The sequence below is a fragment of the Delphinapterus leucas genome, chromosome 2, assembly GCF_059928025.1.
Source record: "Delphinapterus leucas isolate spDelLeu-1000000601 "Yukka" chromosome 2, BTC_Dleu_Yukka2, whole genome shotgun sequence".
NCBI lineage: Eukaryota > Metazoa > Chordata > Mammalia > Artiodactyla > Monodontidae > Delphinapterus > Delphinapterus leucas.
In genome coordinates, this window is record NC_143130.1 from 127,176,750 (window position 1) to 127,198,938 (window position 22,189).

The 22,189-nt window shown below is 34.8% G+C and overlaps 1 protein-coding gene across 5 annotated transcripts in view; it reads left to right on the forward strand.

The window, feature by feature from the left end:
• Positions 1 to 22,189, forward strand: part of FANCM (FA complementation group M) — a 65,122-nt gene that overhangs the window by 35,467 nt on the left and 7,466 nt on the right. For 2 of the 5 annotated variants that reach the window (XM_022570653.2, XM_089907658.1), the window contains 9 exons: positions 1,567 to 3,475; positions 7,655 to 7,752; positions 7,987 to 8,055; positions 9,721 to 9,840; positions 10,571 to 10,727; positions 13,375 to 13,481; positions 15,420 to 15,983; positions 19,311 to 19,686; positions 21,293 to 21,584. In XM_022570653.2, the coding sequence (XP_022426361.2) occupies positions 1,567 to 3,475; positions 7,655 to 7,752; positions 7,987 to 8,055; positions 9,721 to 9,840; positions 10,571 to 10,727; positions 13,375 to 13,481; positions 15,420 to 15,983; positions 19,311 to 19,686; positions 21,293 to 21,584 (3,692 nt within the window). The remainder of the gene's footprint in view (positions 1 to 1,566; positions 3,476 to 7,654; positions 7,753 to 7,986; positions 8,056 to 9,720; positions 9,841 to 10,570; positions 10,728 to 13,374; positions 13,482 to 15,419; positions 15,984 to 19,310; positions 19,687 to 21,292; positions 21,585 to 22,189) is intronic. The other 3 variants (XM_022570654.2, XM_022570655.2, XM_089907659.1) reach the window with 2 other exon arrangements.

A 22,189-nucleotide genomic window follows, 5' to 3' on the forward strand; every position in this document is an offset into this window, starting at 1 on the left:
GAACTAGTTTTCTGTCTTAGGAGAAGTAGACCTAGTTCGAAGAATGTCATCTGTGAATATTGATAGACCAGAGTAAAATTTTAATATATTTAATGATTTAAAAACATTTTCTTTTATTTAAAATTTTTTTTTGGCCATGCTGCATGGCTTGCAGGATCTTAATTCCCTGACCAGGGGTTGAACCTGGGCCCCAGCAGTGAAAGCATTGAGTCCTAACCAATAGACCTCCAGGGAATTCCCATTTAATGATTTATATAAACTGTTTGCAAAGCTAATTTAGGATTATTGTTAGATTGGGATCTGCGTAAATGTTCTCTATCATATAGGTTATTTGGTATGTCTCTTTTATCCTGGTGGTAGTTGAGAGATTTAGTGATTTCTTGAGCAGTTTCCTGATTATTCTTCCTTGAGAGAGTCAGAATGATGAATGTATTATGAGTGTGAAATCCAAAATGCCTGGGTTAGAAGCCCAACTTTACCTCTTACTAATTGTGCATCTGTAAGTTACTTAACCTCTTTGTGCCTCAGTTTTATCTGTAAAATGGGGATAATGATAATACTTTCTTCATAAGATTGTTGTGAGGATTAAGTGGCTTAATACACATAAAGCAATTAGAATAGAAACTGGCACATAGTAATTACTCAGTAGATTGTAGCTGCTATTTTTATTAGCTGTTGTTCATGAATACATGTAAATAAAGTAATTATTTTTGGATCCCAGCAAAGCCTGTGCATCAAAGTAACACATTTATTTAGTGCCTTCTACATGGCATGGTTTGTTCTAGGCCCTGTGGCTACATTGGTGAAGAAGTCAGATAAAATATTCTATAGGGAGCGTATATCCTAGCAGGGAGACAGACATGTTCACATTAATATTTACTGTATTTATTATTCAAAAAGTGGAGAATTAATTGCTTAAGTCCCTGAAGAGTAGAAGAATCCTGACTAAAGTGGCATTCATGGGCAAGAGGGAAGGATGCGTCAGGGATGGTGGGGACTGTAGTTTTAGATTTAGAGATAAGTAAGACTTGGAAATTCACTAGAAGTGTTCTTGGGAAATTTGTTAAAAACAGTATATTCTAGCTTACAGCCTAGAAGACATACAGGTACCATTATTTCAGATGTTTCAAAAGCTCTTCTTAGTTTACCTTCATCAAGAGAGTAAATTTAACATACATATGTGTGTTTTTCATTTATATATATTAATTTCTTAAATATCTACTTTTAGAAAATTAGAATAATTGTTCAATTAAATGTCAGAAGTGAAAAAAGTATTTATAATCATATTCTATGTATTAATTTGTACTTTCTCCAAATAGTTGTCATGGGTCTCTCATGTACTTGGTACTGGGAATACAAAAATATTAACTGATAAAAGATAATTTATGATAATTTCACAGTAGTGTCATTTCTATTTTGTTTGACTTGGAATAAGTTTTTAAGGTATAAAAAATTATTTGAATAATGTAATATTGTTTAGAAAATATTTTAGCAGAGTAAAACTTATCTTTAGAATTGTTTTTTTGTTTTGTTTTCCTGTGACTTTTTCATTTTCCTTCTTTATAGGGAGAATGCAGCTATGAATTGGAAATTAAATCTTATTTACAAATGGAAGATGTTAGCTCAACATCTAGTGCTCCCAGGAATGAATATAATCCTTTTGCCAATGGCATCTTTACTAGTAACAAGAAATCTTCATTTACAAAGAACATAAATCAAGGCAAATCACTCTCAATGAAGGAATCTGATGAAGAATGTGCTGAAATTTTTAAACAAATTCGTATCAAACCAACTGAAATTGCTTCTCTAAAAAAAAAAGCTTCCAAAGAACTGAAAAAAGATCAACCTACAAAAGAACATAAGGAGGTTGTTATGGGGCCTTTAGATACTGATGGCAGTTCTACTGCTAAAAATATTTTTCAGGTAGACCTACTAAATGATAAAAGAGTATCAGATACAGATGAAGTTGCTGCCACATGTGCTATCAGTGAAAATGTAGGTAATCGGTCATGTGGATTATTAGCAGATTGTCAGTTTACAAATAAATCTACTAGTTCATTTACTGGAAATTTTTTAGATTCTGGTTATAACAGTTTCAGTGATGAGAAGTCTCTTTCATCTAGCTTATTTTTTCCATTTGAGGGTGAGCTTTATATAGCTAGAACAGATGACAAATTTTATAATTGTCATTCATTAACAAAAGAGGTGCTAGCTAATGTAGAGAGATTTTTATCTCATTCTCCTCCACCTCTTAGTGCACTCTCAAATTTGGAATATGAAATTTCTAAGGGTTCTGCACTTGAGAACTTGCTTTCTGTACCCTACACAGAGTGTTTACAAAATGACAAATCCACCTGTTTGATGTCACATTCAACTATAAATTCTCAACAGAATTTAGAATTGAGTTCACTTAAATTGATTACTCATCCTTCTGAAAAAAGTTGCCTTTATGGTACAATTAATGATAAGATTTCTGCTGAACCAAGCTTCTGTTACTATAATAAAGATATTAAAAATGAACATTTAGTATCCAACCATCATATTCAAATAAACACTGGCCCTCCAAAGTATTTTGTTGAAGAAAAGAATCATGATGTTGATAACAGTGGGCTCCCAATATTGCATACTGATCAGGATGAGAGTTTGCTATTATTTGAGGATGTTAATACAGAGTGTAATGATGTGAACCTTCCTCCCTTGAACAGTAAATGCAAATCTTTATGTGTGTCAGACAAAACTTCTCTAAGTGAAATGGCACTGGGCTCTCAGTTCTTAATTTCTGATGAACTTTTGATAGGCAATAATTCTGAACCCCAAGATCAAATTATCGGTGATACGAATAGTTGGAAATCTCATGAAGATTTGAGAGGTGTACATGAGGAAAAACTGAAGAATGATGAATATGGTTTTGACTGCTCTAAGGATTTATTTTCTGTTACCTTTGATTTAGGATTTTGTAGTCCAGATACTGATGATGAAATACTAGAACATGCATCAGATACAAATAAGAATAAAATTTTAGATGATCTATCTGGAGGGTGTTTAGACATTAAGGAGATAAATGATGTGAATTATGTTTCAAATCAAGCAGTAATATCAAGAGACCATGTTGATAGTTCTACGAGTGTAACCATTACTAACCCATCAAGTGAAGATAAGCGGAGTCCAACTTTTGCATGTTTTCCAATGAATGCAACAAAAAATAAAGAATTTATGTCTCCTGGTTATTCTCAATTTTCATTGCCAGTAAGAGAGAAAGTTATGAGTACACCACTTTCTCAATCAAACACGCCAAACTCATTTTCTAAGAAGAGAATAGAAATGGCTAGGAAGTCAGATTCCAATAAGGGAAAAATAAATCTACAAAGTTTCAAAGAAACATTGAATTCAACTTTTGATGATTTGGGACTTTCTATAGAAAAGGCTAACAGCAGGGAGCAAATCAATCTGCATCAATCCTGCCGTTCTGCTAAAGGTAAGATTCCATCTTTATAAAATACAAATCTTTCTAGAATGATTACTTTGGATCATATTCTATAATTTTTCAAATGTAGTTTCTCAGTATATGGTGTATTGAATTAGGTAATCGATGTACTATATATTTCTTAAGTTGATGCTTACTGATCCAGTATTTATTTTATCTGCATATACTTATGGCATGTATGCCATAGGAAAGGTATTTTGCTAGGCACTGTGAAATGTAGAAGTGTAAGATTTGGCTCTAGCCCTTTATTGTAAAACACAAACAGATGTGTGACATATACATTTGAAAAGATACCAGTAAAACATGGAAATAACTACCAAGTGAATAATAAGATGGCAGACATCTAGGAGGTTCAGAAGATGAAAACATTTTGAACTGGATTAGATTGGAAATGTTGACTTCAAAGGAAGGTTTCCATTTTGGCTCCTCAGGAATATTCATGATTTGGATATGCTGAAAATAATCAGGAGGGAATTTGGATGTTATAAAATGGTGAAAACAAAGGGAAAGCAGGAAGTGTAAGATTTTGGTGGGATAGTATAAAGTAGAGGATTTATATAGCAAAATTTAGAAATAAGACTGTATTTGGAAGATTGAGATGAGACCATAGCAGATCTATAGGAATCTTTGGATTTCTGTGATCTAATTCTACAGAAAACCCAGAAAATAGATGTTTAGTATTAAAATGATTTAAGTATCCTTTAGATCCTGTTATAGAACCCAACTCTAGTTTGTGTGTAGATTATTATAGCAGGCCATTTATGAATTTTATTCTTTATGGCTGAGGAAAAAGAATAGTTGTAGGGTAAAATGAGAATTTCCTTTGTAAATCTTTTTCTTATCTGTTCTCATTAGCGTCAAGGGCATGATTAATGAATGTTTTATTTAAGATAAAAACTTATTTAAAATAAGTTCTGGAAATACAGTTGTTGTTTAAAAACTGACTATTCTGCATAGTTCTGGAGGTACTCTGACATGTGTATTTTTACTAAGTATGTTGCCTGTGATCCTTTAGTATTTGCTTTAACACCTTTATATTAAGTCTGTGTTAATGGGTGAGATAATTTTTCCTTGTGTCATATTTGCATTAAAACTTTTTTTCTAGCATTGTACTTAACTACTAACCATGGGCAATATAATTCTGAATACATATACATTAAGGAACAATTTATTAGGGAATATTTACTTAGTATTTATTATTCCACTTAACTGAAATAGAAGACTTAGGATAATATGCCATGTTATATATGTATACAATAATAGTTGATTAAAACACCACTAAAGCAGTTAAAAGGAAAGCCTCCTGGAATGATTTGCTTATTGTAGCTGAGCCCTGCATTTAACTGTGGCTTCCATAGAAGATAATGAAACAAGGAAAATGAGTTGAATTATATAGTGATCATCTACAAAAAGGATCTATTCAAGTTTATCTGTCTGGGTAGATGTTTTATTAGTATAGAGTGTGAGGAGAAATTTACTCTGTGAGTTTGTATTAGTTTTTTATTGTTGTGTAAAAAATTACTCCCCTTAAATTAGTGGCTTAAAATAACATCTCACAGTTTCTGTAGTTTAGGAATTTGAGAGTTGCTTAACTGGGTGGTTCTGGCTTTCTCTTAGGGTTATAGTCAAGATTTCACTTGGGGTTGCACTCATCTGAAGACTTGACTGGGCATGTAGAATCTGCTTCCAAGATGGCTTATTTGAAAGTGGGGGAGGGTGATGGGAGGCACACAGGAATCTCTGGTCCATAGCAATTCTAAAATCTAGCAGAGCTGAGATTGGAAGTTTCTTGATTAGTACTCAAAGCCTGCTAATAATTCTCCATGGTTCTTGGCTTTGTACTCTGGATGCTCGGTTCAATTTTGTAACAGGCAGCACCTGTGGAGTTTTCTCAGCCTGCTTCCTTTTAGTGAAAATTTGGGGATCCAAAGGCCTCTTTTCATTTTGTACTGTCTCTGCCCCTTTTAGTTGTAGCTGGCTGTGTTTCGTCGCTTATAATTCTCATAAATCTTTGTGGATCTCTTGTGAATCTTATTTGAGGTTCATTCCATTAGACACTAGCTGTGCCCACAAATCTTTTGGAGGTAAGTCCTTCTCTACCTTTGGCTTCTCCAAAGCCAAAGATGTCTAGAGATAGTTCCTTAATCTTCTTAGAAGGCCTGTTGTTTGAGAGGAAAAGTAAGAGACATCTTTAAAATGTTTGGAGGGCGTTTTATCTGACTGAATGGTACTCTAAGGTACCACCTTTGATCTTTCTGAGATCTTAAAGCATTTACAGTTACACCTTCAGCACCATTTGCACAATAGCTTCTTAGCAGTCTTCTAGATTAGATCTTTGCCTGGAACATTTCTTAATTTAATATTGTTTGCCAGCTGGAGAAGCTGTTAATCTTCAAAACCAGCAAGTCTCAACTGTTTCCTGTTTAACAGTACTTTCTTTAGTTCCTCTCTCTCCTTTCACATTTTACTTAAACAGGAAGAAGCATAGGTAATACCTTAAACATTTTGTCTGGAAATCTCCTTACTTAGATCACCTCATTCATTAGGTATATTTTCATTTTGGGGTTTTTTTTTTTTTTGGCCACGAGGCATGTGGGATCTTAGCTCCCAGACCAGGGATCGAACCTGAACCCCCTGCATTGGAAGGCGAAGTCTTAACCACTGGACTGCCAGGGAAGTCCCATTAGGTACATTTTCTACTTTCTGTGTTACCACAATGTTGCTAAACTTTCTGGCACTACATTAAGGATCCTCTTTCCTATAATTTCTAATAAGGTTTTTCTTGCTTCTTTCTAAGCCCTCACCCATGGCCTCCTAAATGGCCATTAATCTTCCTACAAACAATTCCTTTGAGGCTCTTCAAGCTTTCACTAAAACTTTCCTCAAAAATCCTTTCAGCTTCTGCCCACTCTCTAGTTCTAAATTTATGTCCACAGTTTTGGGTTTTGGTATGGTAATTCCCTATTTCCAGGTACCAAAATCTGTGTCATTTATCTCTTGCTGCATAACAGATTTCCTCCACAACTTAATGACTTAAAACAACATATATTATTTCACTGTTCCTTTGGACAGCATATATTATTTCATCGTTTCTTTGGACTCTTTAGCTCAGAGTTCTGACTACGGATATTTTATGAGGTTGCAGTCAAGACGTTGGCCAGGGCTACAGTTATCTGAAGGCTTGAATAAGCTTGGAGGATTACATTGCCATTGGTTAAGAGGCCTCAGTTTCTTGCCATGTTTGCCTCTCCATTGGGTTACTTCCTCTATTCTTATTATATAGCATTTGGCTTCCTCCAGAGTGAATGAGTCCAGAAAGAGAGCAAGGATGAGACCTCTTATGACCTAGACTCTGAAGTAACACACCTTCACTTCCATTATATTCTTCTGTTAGAAGCAAGTGACCAAGTGGGGCCCACCCACCCTCAAGGGTAGAAGAATTATGATCCAACTCTTGAAAAGCAGGCATATCAGAGGATTTATGAACATATCTTAAAACAACCACAGGGCTTTTATAGAAGGTTTCATAAAAACACATAGAAGGTGTCTTCTGTCAAAATTTTATGCAAGTACAGAAATAGAACTTTAAGTATCTGAAAACTTGAAGGATTTGATTTCACATGAGTTTTTTGTTTTTTAACATTCTTTCTACCCACGAATGTCTTGTTCCAATTACAACATTTGGGTGACTACCAATTTTTATTTTACACTTACTCACAAATATGTATATGTACACATATGTACATACATACATTAAAAAAATCTTTTCATATATTGTTTTGTAGCCTTCAACTAGAAAGAGAATAAGACACAAAGGGCAGAAAGACTATAGTAGATTTTAGAGATGAATTCTAGAACGAATAAAACTAATAAAATTGTATTTTGCACTCTTCTGGACTTTTTTCAGTTAATTTGTAAAACTGAACCTGAGTTAAATATATGTTTATTACCAAGAGTTATCATGTCTTAATTTCTTCACTGGCATTGTTTTTATTTTTCTGTTTTTTCCCATGCTGATTTTTGGGCCAAATTTCTAAAGAACTATCTTGTTTGAGAGTGAATAAATGTTGAGGTTGCCAGAAACAATTCTTATTGGACCCATAAATAAAATAGATAGTTGTGGTTGGATAAACTTAAATCTGTTGACCAGATTCATTATTTTTTAATAAGTTATAGATGAACAGTTAACAAGCAGTGAAAGTGAAGATGATGAGATTTTCCGAAGAAAAAGTAAAAAGACAAAAGGAAATGTTTTGGAGTCCCCTGAGGTGAGTCATTCAATAATCACAATAACATGATCACATAAAATGTTTTGTTCCTCTTATTTTTTTTTTGGCCATGCCGCATGGCATGTGGGATCTTAGTTCCCCAACCAGGTATCGAACCCACACCCCCGGCCTTGGAAGCATGGAGTCTTAACCACGGGACTGCCAGGGAAGTCCTTTTGTTCCCCTTAAAACTATTTTTTTTAACTTTTTACTTTATTTATCTACTTTATCTAGAATCAGAAAAATAGCGAAGTTGATTCTCCACTTCATGCTGTCAAAAAGCGCAGGGTTCCTCCAAACAGAGTAAGTAAATAGCAAATAATGTATAGTAATTCCTTTTGAAATAAATATTACAAGAGAAATATCTGTATAGATGACCATAGGTATGTTTGATCTTATGGGTATATGTTTAACAGAAAAATAGATAGTAAATCCTATGTGACTGGAATTTCTATTTTAATTTTAAACTCCTTCAAAAAACTATTCCTATTTTTGTCAGTACACTCCAGCAATTCAGATTAAATACCTACTTTATATCTACTGTGTAAGATGTTGGGTATACCGTAAAGATTATTTCCTCGTATTGTTAAGCCTGCAATCTAATAGGAAGGATAGATAGTAAACGGATAATTTCCATATAATTTTTTAAGTTAAGTGATAAGAAAAGATAAACCCTTAACCTAGACCTTGGGAGTTCTGGCAAGCTTCTTGAAGATAACACCTTACTTAAATCTTAAAGCATCTGTGGCAGTTAGGGAAGAGAAGGGAGAAAGGAAGGCATTCCCCAAAAGCTTAAAGAAGGACACAAAGTGGGGAAACAGCATCTCTTGTGGTTGGATTGTAAAGACAAAAAGTACCAGGAAGTAAAATTGGAGAAAAATCTGGGTGAGTTTTTGGAAGGCCTTATTCTTTCATTTGCTTACTGAATGGGCTTGAAAGAAGGAAAAGAAGGAGTCCACGATGACTCTCTGGTTTTGGCTTGGGCTAGTTGGCAGATGTGTCACATCTTTAGAGAAAACAAGAAAGAGTGGTAAGTTCAGTGTTGAACATGTTTGAAGTTCATGTGGGATAGTAAAGTGACAGTGTCTGGCAGGCATTGACAAGACATTGACAACTATGAGAATGTGAAATCTGGGTCGGGGGGCAGGTCTTAAGGCTAATAGTATTCATTTGTCATCAGTTTATAGCTGATAGCTAAATTTTGAGATTAGGAAATCTTGTGTGTTTTAATTCTCTAATACAAACTAGTATAATTTGTGCAAAATTAATTGAAAATGCAGTCAGTCCATATTAACTTTGTATACTCATATAAAACTTCATTAGAAAAATTGCTTTGACTTGCTACTTGAACTAGAATGTCTGATTGACTTACTATAAGTGAATTAAAATATTGATAATCCTGATGCTCAATCTACTTTAACCTAAAATTATTCCTGTTAATTGAAATTATTTTGATAAATTTCTTTTGATTCTTTTGATTGGTTTTATATTATTCTGTAAGAGATATTATAGTAGGTTTCATAGTCAAAATTTGTTGTTATATTGGTTTCTTAGTTTGAAAGGACTCATGTATGTTTGGACTAATTTTGATAGCTGTATTTACAGACTTAATTTTTTTTTTGTGAAGCCCTTCAGGGTCTTCTAAAGGAAAGAGTTAAACTAAAAACACAAGTTTTCATCAGATACATTCAATTTCATACAAAATTAAATGAATACTATACTAGTATTATTTATATTACCTAATTTATTATTTTAGTACTTAGAATTACCTAACTTTTAAATTCTTAAGTATTGTGTATTTATAACATGGCTCTGAGTTGTAAGAGCATTTTATTTTTCTAACAAGAAAATGTTAGGTCAACTATTTAAAAAGGAAAAATGAAAACAGAAGCAATAACCCTTGAGAAACACATTAAGATACAACACTCCAATTATATTTTCTCATGTAAGAATTTTATTGAATTTTAGTTAGATTTATCATCTAGCGATGAGAGTGAGAATTTTAGCAAACGAGATCCACAATCAGCAGACTTCAAGGATCATAATAAAAGAGGCATCAAAGTCCAAAAGAGAATGAGTCACCTAAAGGTAAACTTTTTTCCGTTTCTTATTTTTATATAAATATACTATATATTTTTTAATTAGTAAAGAACAGTAGATTTTACATAGAAGTAGATTTTTCTCTATAATTTCTTACAGGAAAAAATCCCCAAATTAAAAAATATTTTGACACAAATTTTACTTTTTGTATTGGAATTAAAATCTTAAGGTGTGGTATTTTAGTTTCTCTTTGTGTTTTGAAACTATCTTGCAGTGTTGTGTTATTTTGAATGACTAAATGAAGAAACTTTAGTGTATTGAGGATTTAATATTCAAATTGAAGAAAATATAGAGACAAATCTGAGTTTTAGAATATTTGCTTTTGTAATAATTATATTGTTTTTCTTATCTCTATCCAATATTCACATTCTTGGAAAAGAATTCTCAGCACATTTTTGTCTGATCAGTCTTTCTGTGGTACTGTATTTTTCCTGGAAAAAATTAATTAGCTGAAAGACTCAGGAGACTTTGTGCTTATTAAGAAACATTCAGCAAGCTGATATGCTGACTTGTACTTTATTTTATTCATAACAGAATTAAAAGAAGAAATTTTAAATAGGTATACTACTTTATTATTTCTTCTTGCAGTTTTCTGTTTTTATTATTTTTGATCTTAAAAGCATTGGCAAGAAATCCATTTTCCAGAACTGTTTCCAATTATTTGAAGAAATAAAATGATTTTCTTAAAGGCATCTTCCTTTTTTCTCATTTATCTTAGCTTGTAGCTAGGAAGTTTTTAGATGATGAAGCAGAACTTTCCCAAGAAGATGCAGAATGTGTTTCATCAGATGAAAATGATGAGTCAGAAAATGAACAGGATTCCTCATTACTTGACTTTTTAAATGATGAGACTCAACTGTCACAGGCTATAAATGGTAAGTGATATAATGATGCTTCTTTTTCTTTTGATTTTCAATGCCTTTAATGTGGTTATACTTAAATATTCTAGTCAGTTTCCAAAGAACTTTGACTTTAAAGGGAATTAAATTTGTCATGTGTAAAATACTTGGTCATTTTCATTCAAATTCTGTTAATATTTGCTTTATGTGAGAGTTGATTGTTTATAGGCTTCTGCTAATTTGATTATGTCTCTCCAGAATGACCTAGTTGGCTCAATGTCAGATGTTCATTTAAACAAGTATTTAGTGCCTACTATGTGCCCAGTACTATGTAAGGTTCTTGAGAAAGCTGCATCTGTGAGCGAAATGGACAAAACCCCCTTCCCTTATGAAGCTTACATTTGAATGGAAGAAGACAAGCAATATACATAATAACTAAATTATTTAGTGTAAGATGAAAACTTTACAGAAAAACAAAAAGAGTTGAGTAAGATGAAGATTTGGAGTGGCAGCACTTAGGGGTATTAACAGATAAGCTGCAAATTTAAGTTAGGTAATTAGGGGTAGCCCACATTGAGAAGGTGACATTTAATCAAAGACTAGAAGGAGATGAGGAATCCAGCAGTGTGACACAAAGCTAAATTTAAAACCAGCTGAGACACAAAGCTAAATTTATTAAATTTGCTAAGGTAAGGGAGATCTACTTTTAGAAAACAGTCTCCCCAAACAATGCTTGAGCAGGTCTTCTATACAATATATTAAGAGCAGATGATTCAGATTGGCTTTAATAGAAATGGGAAAGATTGTGGTGGGCTCTTCTGTATTCTTATCCTTCACAAATCTTGCCATTATTCTGCTCCTGCAGTGCCTGATATGATTTGAAACAGCAAAGTTTCCCAAGGTCCGTGACTTTAAAGAAAAAAGGCTTTAAATACAAAATTATAGGTACCATGTCGCCGATACTGATATGATTTGCAGAATAAGGTTTCTTTTGCAGGTCTGTAGTATTGTATAATCTGGTGGGAGAATGTTGATGCAAAGATGACAACCAATGTGAAGGCCCTGAAGCAGGAGTGTGCCTGGCTTGTTCAAGGGAACAGCATTGTGACTGGAATTGAATGAGTGAGAAGGGGAGTAGTCGGAAGTGAGATCAGAGAGTAATGAATGAGCAGCCAGCTCATATTAAGTAGTATAGCTCTAGCTTCTGTGTTGAGAACAGCCTATTTGGGAGCAAAGGTGGAAAAAGAGACCATTTAGGAGGCCATCGCAGTAATCTAATCAAGGAATGTCAGTGGCTTCTACCAAGGTGGGGGCAGTGAGAGGGTGAGAAAGATTGGATTCTGGCTATGTACAGCTGATGGGATTTTCTGATGGATTAGAGAGAAAAAGAGGGAGTCAGTGGGCTTGAGCAGCAGGAAGGACTTTAGTTGCTGCAATTGGGAAGGTTGAAGGTGGAGCAGCTGGGATGGAGAGTAGGGAGATCTGAAACTCCATTTAGAAACAGTATGTTTGAAATGTAGGATTTCAAAGTTTTTTTTTTTAAGAAAATCTCAAAATCCACATTACCTTTTTTTTTTTAAGCCTCATTTCTTAGGTACTCTTTGCTATATAACTTTAAAAAATGATAGGCCTATGAATCTCACATGAATTATGCTTTGTGGAAAAAGCCAGATTCAAAAGGTTACATACTATATACTTTGATTTATATGACATTCTGGAAAAGGTAAAACTATAGCAACAGCAAATAGAATAGTGGTTGCCATAACTATGCATTTGTCAAGACTCAGAACTATACCCTAAAGAGGATGAATTTTATTGTATATGCATTATACCAAAAAAAAATCTATAAAACAAATGAAAAAATATCTCTGAAAGCTCCTTGATTGAGTCCTTTTAAACAGTAAACTGGAAATAAAGATCTCACTAAATTTTGTAGGGATTTATCATGAGTAAGAAGTGGGTAGTTAAGTCAGGAGAATATCTAATAGTTGAAGCTAGCTATGGAATGGAGATAAGGGAAATATTATTCAAAGAAAAGCTTATACATCTTGTCCCAAGCATGATAGTCATTAAATTAGCAATGTTATCCCTCAAAATAACCCGTTAATTAATTTAATCACTCCAAAAATATGTAAGGGGAAATGAGAGACAAAAATTAAAGTTGATTTCTGATTACAACCTTAAAAAAAAAAGATAGGCATAAATAAAAACCTGTGTTTCCTAGTTTTTGCTTGACTGAAAATTATGAAACATACTTACTATTGGTTGTGGCTTTTGATGTTTTTAAGTATAGGGTTTTTTTGCCTGGATTTTTTATGTTTTAGTTTTATAGAATGCTTTCTATAAATCAGATACAGTTCTAAGGTCTTTGTGTACATTTATTTCTCATGAAAAGGCACTCTCCTAATCTTCGTTATCAGAGAAGAGAGATAGCTAAGGCAGAGAGCTTAAATAAGTTGTCCATGATCACCCAACTAGATGGTCTGTCAAAGGCAAAACTCCTAACTTTGCATTTTTGAATAATTATTTTTAGACATGTTTCAATATATATTAAATATCTTTTGTGTAAAATAGTTCCACAAGTTTTGAATCATGTGAATTTGGGATAGGTCAAAGTTAAATACTTTGTTAGTTTTCATTTAAATAATTTTGCTATTTGAAATTTTTTTTTATCTCTACACAGATTCTGAAATGAGAGCTATTTACATGAAATCTGTGCGAAGTCCACTGATGAACAATCGGTACAAAATGGTCCATAAGAAACATAACAACATAAACATTTTCTCACAGGTATGAACTATAGAAATATAGTGGAGAATTTCCTGGTGGTGGTGTTGAAATATATCCCCGTTAATGAAGCTTTCATTTTGTTTCTAAAATTGGACCATCAGAACTATTTGCAATAATTTCTACCCTGAGTAAGGAAGGTGGGCTAAATGAATTCTCAAAATCCCTTTTAGTACTAATTTGATCAAATTATCCTTTTGTTAACTTGAACTAATTAGAATATACTTTTTTTTTTTAAATTTACTTTTTGGCTGCATTGGGTCTTCATTGCTGCATGTGGGCTTTCTCTAGTTGCGGCGAGCGGGAGCTACTCTTTGTTGCGGTGCACTGGCTTCTCGTGGTGGCTTCTCTTGTGGAGCACGGGCTCTAGGCGCATGGGCTTCAGGAGTTGTGGCTCGTGGGCTCAGTAGTTGTGGCACACGGGCTTAGTTGCTCCGCGGCATGTGGGATCTTCCTGGACCAGGGCTCGAACCCATGTCCCCTGCATTGGCAGGCGGATTCTCAACCACCGTGCCACCAGGGAAGCCCTAGAATATACTCTTAAATTGTTTTCCATTTAGGAGAATACTTAAAGGAAGTGAATAGAACTTTATCATCTACTAGTTAAAATTTTAATTCTTCTATGTTGTCATATTTCTCTTGAAAATTAAGTTTTTCATAAAAATGGTATATCCTAAAAACCATAGATTATTTTTCATTTATGGATAACAATTTCATATTAGCCTTATTTGTTTATAACTTGCCATATTCACCTTGGAAATATGGTCATTCTTATCTCTGTACTTTCATTGTGTTTATTATATAGCATTTATCACATTGTTTATAAATTACTGTTTATTTTTCTGGCTACTTGCACTAGACTGTAAATTTCTAGAGGGTAAATCATTCTTTTTTTATTCCCAAACTCCTCATTTTCTTCCATAAAGAATATAATCAGAAAGAAGATGTGGTATATATATAAAATGGAATATTACTCAGCCATAGAAAAGAATGAAATTTTGCCATTTGTGACAACATGGATGGACCTAGAGGGCATTACACTAAGTGAAAGAAGTCAGACAGAGAAAGACAAATACTGTATGATTTCACTTATATGTGGAATCTGAAAAACAAATGAACCAACATAAAAAAGAAACTATCATAGACACAGAGAACAAACAGGTGGTTGCCAGTGGGGAGTTGGGGGAGGAGAGAAATAGGTGAGGGAGATTAAGAGGTACAAATTTCCAGTTGCAAAATAAATGTCATAGGTATAAAATGTACAGTGTGGGGAATATAGTCAATAATTATGTAATATCTTTGTACACATTGTAACTAGACTTATCCTGGTGATCATTTTGAAATGTATGTTATGTAACAGGAACTAACATTGTATTGTAGGTTAATTATACTTCAAAAACAAACTAACTCATACAAAAAGAGACCAAATTTATGGTTACCAGAGGCAGGGGAGTGGTGTAGGGGGAAGGAGAATTGGATGATGGTAGTCAAAATGTACAAACTTCCAGTTATAAGATAAATAAGTACTTGGGATGTAATGTACAACATGATAAACATAATTAACACTGCTGTAGGTTAAATATGAAAATTGTCAAGAGAGTAAATCCTAAGAGCTCTCACCACAAGGAAAAATTTTTTTTCTATTTCTTTAATTTTGTATCTGTGTGAGATAATGGATGTTCACTAAACTTATTTCATGATGTAATAAGTCAAATCATTATGCTGTACACCTTAGACTTATACAGTGTTGTATGTCAATTATATCTCAATAAAACTGGAAGAAAAAAAGAATATGCTCGATATATGTTAGTGAGCAAGTGACTGACTTAATAGAGTAAGTGAAATAAATATTCAGAAAGATACCATGAACTTAAAAGAATATGTTAGAACATGCTGATTTTATGAAATTTATAATATTCTTATTTTGTATTTGTATTGTAGATTCCTGAGCAAGATGAAACCTATTTAGAAGACAGTTTTTGTGTTGATGAAGAGGAGTCTTGCAAAAGCCAATCAAGTGAAGAAGTCTGTGTTGATTTTAACCTAATAACTGAAGATTGCTTTGCAAGTAGGAGTAAAAAATATAAAACCCGACGTGCAGTAAAGCTAAAACAAATGAAGATGAGACAAAACTGTGCATCTTCAAAAAAAAAATTATTCAGAATTATTTTACCAGATGATTCAAGTGAGGAGGAAAACAATGTAAATGATAAACAGGAATCCAGCACTGTGATTAACCCAAGTGCAGTTACCAAGAGTGAACAACAAAACCACTGTTTGAATTTAGTGCCTTCTGTGTCTTCATTGCAGTCCAGGGACCACTCTAATCCAGTTGTTAATCAGTCGCCAAACCAGAGACAACAGACACCGCTTAATTTAAAGGTTACAGTTTCCGATGTCTCAGACTTCAAACCTCAGAGCCGTACTAAAATTGAACCTACCTCATCATCATTCACTACTGTTGATTCACAGAAAGACTGTAGAAAATTTCCAATTCAGTTGAAGGTATGAATCAGATTAGAGAAAAAAAGCCTTCGTATGTTTACCAAAACGTTTTCTTTGGTTTGTTTTTCTTTCTTTTGTGTTAAATAACTAGGTCAAAGAAAAATTAGCAAGTGATAAAATTCTTCAGACAAGAAACCAGCACACTAAATTTTATAGCTGATTTGTAGGATGCTTATTTTTAAAATGTGTTAATAGTTTTCTGTAAGGAAACCTGCTAATTTTATAAAAAGGATATAGGAAATGGGCTTCCTACAAGGTAAAATTAACAGAAATTAAAGCTCAGAACTAGTTTCTCCAGATTTTTTCTTTCCCCCTCTGAAGGCTTCTGGTATGTAACTCTCATCTACTTATTGGGGTGAGGAGTTTAGGGGTACCAGCTGATTTCCTTCCTTTGAATTTCTTTCCTTCCAGAATGGTTACTATTGATAAAGTAATCCCTAAAATCATTTTCAGTTTTTAAGAGTTCATAGTTGCAGTAGTTTTGCTAAAATAGGGATTAAAGTCATAGTAATAGGAATCCCTAGACCTAGACTTAGATTTCTCTTTTATTCCAGGTGTTTCAGCCCATTCCACCTTAGCAACATGCTCCAGTGTCTGCACAATGGCCCTCAAATTGGCATTTCTAGTTGTAAATTATCTCCAGGCCTTTTTTGCACAAAGTTATTTCTGGAAGGCATAATTAGATAAAATTGACTAGATTAAGTCTTATAAATAGATTGGAGAAGAGCAAAGTACTTAATTTCCCTGAGCCTCGGTATTCTCAGCTGTATTAGAAAGATAGTAATCCCAAGGGTCAGGGTAGGTAATACTTGCACATTACTTTCAAAACCAGTAAGCACTCTCTACATTTCTACTTTGCCATGCTGTAACTAAAAAAAATAGATATAGGCTAGTAATATTTTGAGGACTGTGAAAAAGGATAGAGTTTTAACAGAAATGTGTTTTAACTTTTCCTCTACTATCTAATACTATACATATAGTATGATTCTTCTTCAGATTAGGAGGGGAAGGAATTTGAGATAAATTTGAGAAGACAGAAAATAGACTAAATATCCTGTCAAAAACTGTTAGATACTAAAAATGTTAATACTTATTTTGTCATGTGTATTGCAGACAGTATTCCTTGTTTGTCATTTGCCTTTGTTTTGTTTAATAGTGGGTTTTGCCACAGGGAAATTTAACTTTTTTATACAGTTCCAATTTTTTTCTTTATAGTTTCTGACATCAGTGTCATGTTTAAAAAGCCATTTTGTACTCCAAGATAACGAAATATTTCCAATATTTTCTTTTGGTTCTTTAGTGTTCATTTCTTCCTTCATGACATTTATTCCTTTTCTTAAAAAATTGAATATTAAATATATTTTAAAGATTATTCTGAGTGATTAGGACTTCCTCTTTAGCTTAGAATACAGAAAGCTGGAAACAACATTGCTCCCATCCTTGTAACAACAGCCAAAAAACCAGATGATCTACAAAATCATAAGTTTATTTGGATCTGAGGTTGCAGGACAGCCAATTAGCCTGATATCTAAGGAGACAAGTGCCTCCAAGGAGAGACTTGCTGATTTGGGACAGTCACTGGGCACTGTATAATCTGGCAAGAAGAATTCAGCTAAAACATTAATGAATTGCAAAAGGCAACGGGATAGCATGAGCGTTTAGAACCCCTGGGAGTTGCAGAGAGAAGGGTAATTCATAACCACTCGTGGGCTCTTTTCCACAGAGTCATCAGATGGTCACAAGAAAGACTGAGAATCAGAGAAAACCTCCTTCCCAGTGCAGGCCTTGGGGAAGTGACCAGAAGCTACTGTGGAAAAGGCACCAAACCCCATCTAGTTCCTTCTCCCCTATTTCCCCTATGGAACAAAAAGCATTAAACTACTGGGGGAAGAACAGCAAACCCTACAGCCTCCAGGGCTTAGGTGAAGACCCTTTGCAGATGGAGGAAAGGAATAAGAGAGAAATGCTCTACATCTGAGAAAGGGGCAGGAAAACATCTTGGGCCCAGAGCATTAGAGATCTCTAACCACTGGGGGCAGGGAGAGGGGGAGGATCATTGAGAAGTTCCCATCTCTGAGATCCAGGGACACAATTCCTGCCCAAGACAGGCTGAACCAGGGCAATAGAAACCCCCCTCCCCCCGCCTGTCCCCACACTCCTAGCACTCCCTCCAACCAGGCTAGCAAGCAGTAAGTGAGAAATAAAAGCAATCTACTGCTGAGAGAGAGACAAGAGTATGGGGAGAAAAACTCTCTGAGGCACAGGTTTACAAAGAAAAGTTAGAATATTTAGAAAAATCACCTGGCAAACGAGCCCAGACCTCAGCTCAGTTTGAAAGGACTTTGTGATGTTTTGTCATGGGTCCAAAGCTATTTCTGTACTTTGGTAGGGCTCATATTTACCTCAATCACTACTCTCCTACACAAGATGTTTGGCTTTCAACCAAACTTTTTGTAACCAAAAGTTACAAGATACATAGAAGGAAGAAAAAAACACATTCTCAAGAACCAGACTCAGATATGACCCAGACATTGGAACTATCAGACAGGGAATTTAGAATAACCATGATTAACATGTTAAAGGCTCTAGTGGAAAAGTCAAACAAACATGCATGAACAGAAAGGGAATATCATCCAAGAAATGGAATATATAAAGAACAATAAAGTGGAAATGCTAGAAATGGAAAACATGGTAAAAGAGATGAAGAATGTCTGCAATAGGCCCATCAGTAGACTCAATGCAGCCATGGAAAGAACCAACAAACTTAAAGCTAGGTCAATAAAATTACCCAATCAGAAATATAAAGAAAGAGTGAAAAAACAGAATGGAGCATCCAGGAGCTGTGGGACTGTAAGCAGTAGCCTAAGATACATGTAATTGGAATTAAGGAGAAAAGAGAGCAAGTAGAAGATATAGTTGAACAAGCATGGCTGAGGATTTTCCAAAATTAATCAACACTGGCATACAAGTATCTGAGTCTCTGGTTTCAATTATTATGGGTATGTTACCTAGGAGTGGAATTCCTGGGCCATATGGTAATTCTTTAATTTTGAGAACTCTCCCCACAGTGGCCTCACCATTTTTCATTCCCACCAGCAATGTACATTCCAGTTTTTTCACATCCTCATCAACACATTTTCCTTTTTTAAAAATTCTAGCCATCCTACAAGGTGTTAAGTGGTAGCTTGGTCCTTCATCTACATAGTCACTTTGCTGATGTTGAAGGAATAAAAAAAAGTATCAATAAGAAAAATCAGCCTAGGGGTTAGAAGTTTATGGCACTAACATACATATAACTGATCGTGATTGATGTTTTCTGATTTTCAGGATACTAGTGCTCTGGAGGATTCTGGCACTTCAGTGGCATACTGTTCCAACTCACGAGCACGCTTGGCTGGCACACATGCTTCTCTTAGACTTCCACAGGAAGGCCAAAGAACTTGTATTCTTGTAGACAGTCGTGAAATCACTTCTGGTTCAGAAGTAATTTCTTCCCTAAGAGCAGTTCATGGCTTACAGGTAGAGGTTTGTCCTCTTAATGGTTGTGATTATATTGTGAGTAACCGCATGGTGGTGGAAAGGAGGTCTCAATCTGAGATGTTAAATAGTACCAATAAGAACAAGCTCATTGACCAGATCCAGTACCTACAGAGCATGTTTGAAAGAATATGTGTGATTGTGGAAAAGGACAGAGAAAAAACAGGTTTGTATTTTTAAATGGTTTTGTTTATAAGGCTGTAAAGGAACCTATTATTTGGTTCATTATCCTACTGTCAGGATGTGGGAAGCTCTTAAAATTTAAATACCTGACTCATGAATGTCATTTCATATTTACATAATGCCATAATGTTTTTCATTAGTCATTGTGTTTAAATGCAGCTTGTGAGAATCGAAGGGTGAGAAATTGAAGGCAAGTGAACCAATCATAAGTCTTTTTCTGGGAGCCCCAGAAAGGGTGAGGGGCCCTAAATAAGGCAGCAGTGGGGGAAAGGAGGAATCAGGAGGGAAGTGAAATCAGGAGGTAGCAGGAGTAAGTGGGAGCAATCAAGAATTACCATTGAGCTGAACAATCTCTTGATTACTGGGCAGTTAGGTAGTGGTGCTGTTCATTGAAATTATGAATATCAGAGAAACAGCAGATTTGAGGCACAAAGAGAGGTTTAACTTTGAATATGTTGAGTTCTCAATGGGTCACTAAAATGGATGCTTAGGATATATTAAAAAATGCAGGCTTGGAGCTTCAGTTAGGGCATTTTTATGGGTAATGTTTAATTGTAATGGGGAGCCCCTGAGAATAGTGAAAAGATCATAGGATATGGGATCAGAAGATGCACTGAGTTCTGGTGTCTCTATAGCTATGTGATACTGCATTGACAAATCACCCCCTCTGAGGAGTTAATAATATACTTTTCCTACTCATCCCGGGGTGTTATGAGGATTAAGTGAAATCATGCAGCTGAAAGCCGCTATGGAAGAATTCAAGGATTATACAGTCATTATGTAAAAGAAAATAATGTAGTTTACATAAAACACTGGTTCAATTTGAGCAACGTACTTTTCATCGCCACTGTCACTACTGAACCATGTGACCTTGGATAAGTCATTCTGTCTTTCAGTAACCCAAATTTTTTTTTCTTTTTTAATTTGACAAGTGAGGGCTTTAAATTAAGTGATCTTTTGGGTCTTTCTAGCGTTAAAATTCTATAAGTTACTCTTTACTAACATATCCTTTATAAAGGAAATAGATTTGGAATAAAAAGGAAAGTAATATGGCAAAAGTTATGGAAAAACATCTTTTTTTTGGCTTAAGGAAGAATGCCAAAAAAAGGATGTAGGTGGAACATGGAAAGAAAATGAATGGGAAAAGTAGGAAAGTAAATTAATAGGCAGGAGTTAAAGTTATAATGGGTATGCAGGGTATTGAGGTACTCTTGGAATAAATACATGATAATTTTATATCAGTTAGAAGTAATACTTAATGAACCCTTCGGCAATGCTACCATTATGAATTTTAGAGATAAGTAATATGGTCTTGGCCTTTAGGAATGAATTATCTAGGAATATAAACTCTCCCCTGCCTACTCACCTTCTTCTGTAGATTCCAATTTAAGACACTCATAAAGACCGTTCTCCTTATTTTCTATTTGAGGATCACTTGAAATTTTCAGCGGTAGGGTTTCTCATTAGCATAATGTGGCACTAGTTTGCTTAATGATGTAGATCTTGGGATTTTAATAATATATAGTATTAATGGTCCTACTTAATGTAACTTACTAAGGTTTGCATTTTCCTAAATGTAAAATATTTAGGAGACACATCCAGGATGTTTAGGAGAACAAAGAGCTATGACAGCCTGCTGACGACCTTAACTGGTGCTGGAATCCGAATTCTTTTCAGTTCCTGCCAAGAAGAAACTGCAGATTTGCTAAAGGAATTGTCTTTAGTGGAACAAAGAAAGAATGTTGGTATTCATGTTTCAACAGTGGTGAACAGTAATAAATGTGAGGCACTTCAATTTTATCTCAGTATTCCCAATATAACTTATATAGCTGCACTGAATATGTGTCACCAGTTTTCATCTGTGAAAAAGATGACAAATAGGTATGTGTTTTAATATTTATTTATTTGGTTGCGCAGGGTCTTAGTTATGGTAGGTGGGCTCCTTAGTTGCAGCACACGGGCTCCTTAGTTGCAGCATGTGGGCTCCTTAGTTGTGGCATGTGAATTCTTAGTTGTGGCATGCATGTGGGATCTAGTTCCCTGACCAGGGATCGAACCCGGGTCCCCTGCATTGGGAGCACGGAGTCCTATTCACTGCACCACCAGGGAGGTCCCTGATTTAATATTTTTAAATGGTTACTTTAAAATCATCCTTGAAGGCATTTCATAGGAATTTTTTTCTTTTTTTGCGGTACGCGGGCCTCTCACTGGTGTGGCCTCTCCCGTTGCGGAGCACAGGCTCCGGACGCGCAGGCTCAGTAGTCGTGGCACACGGGCTTAGTTGCTCCGCGGCATGTGGGATCTTCCCGGACTGGGACACGAACCCGTGTCCCCTGCATCGGCAGGTGGACTCTCAACCACTGCACCACCAGGGAAGCCCCCATAGAAATTTTAATATTTTTAAAAATAAAGAGGTATAGTGCCTGTTAGATTCTTTCAGTAAAGACTTTGCTTGTCAACATGTATCAGTCACTGCATTAAGCTGA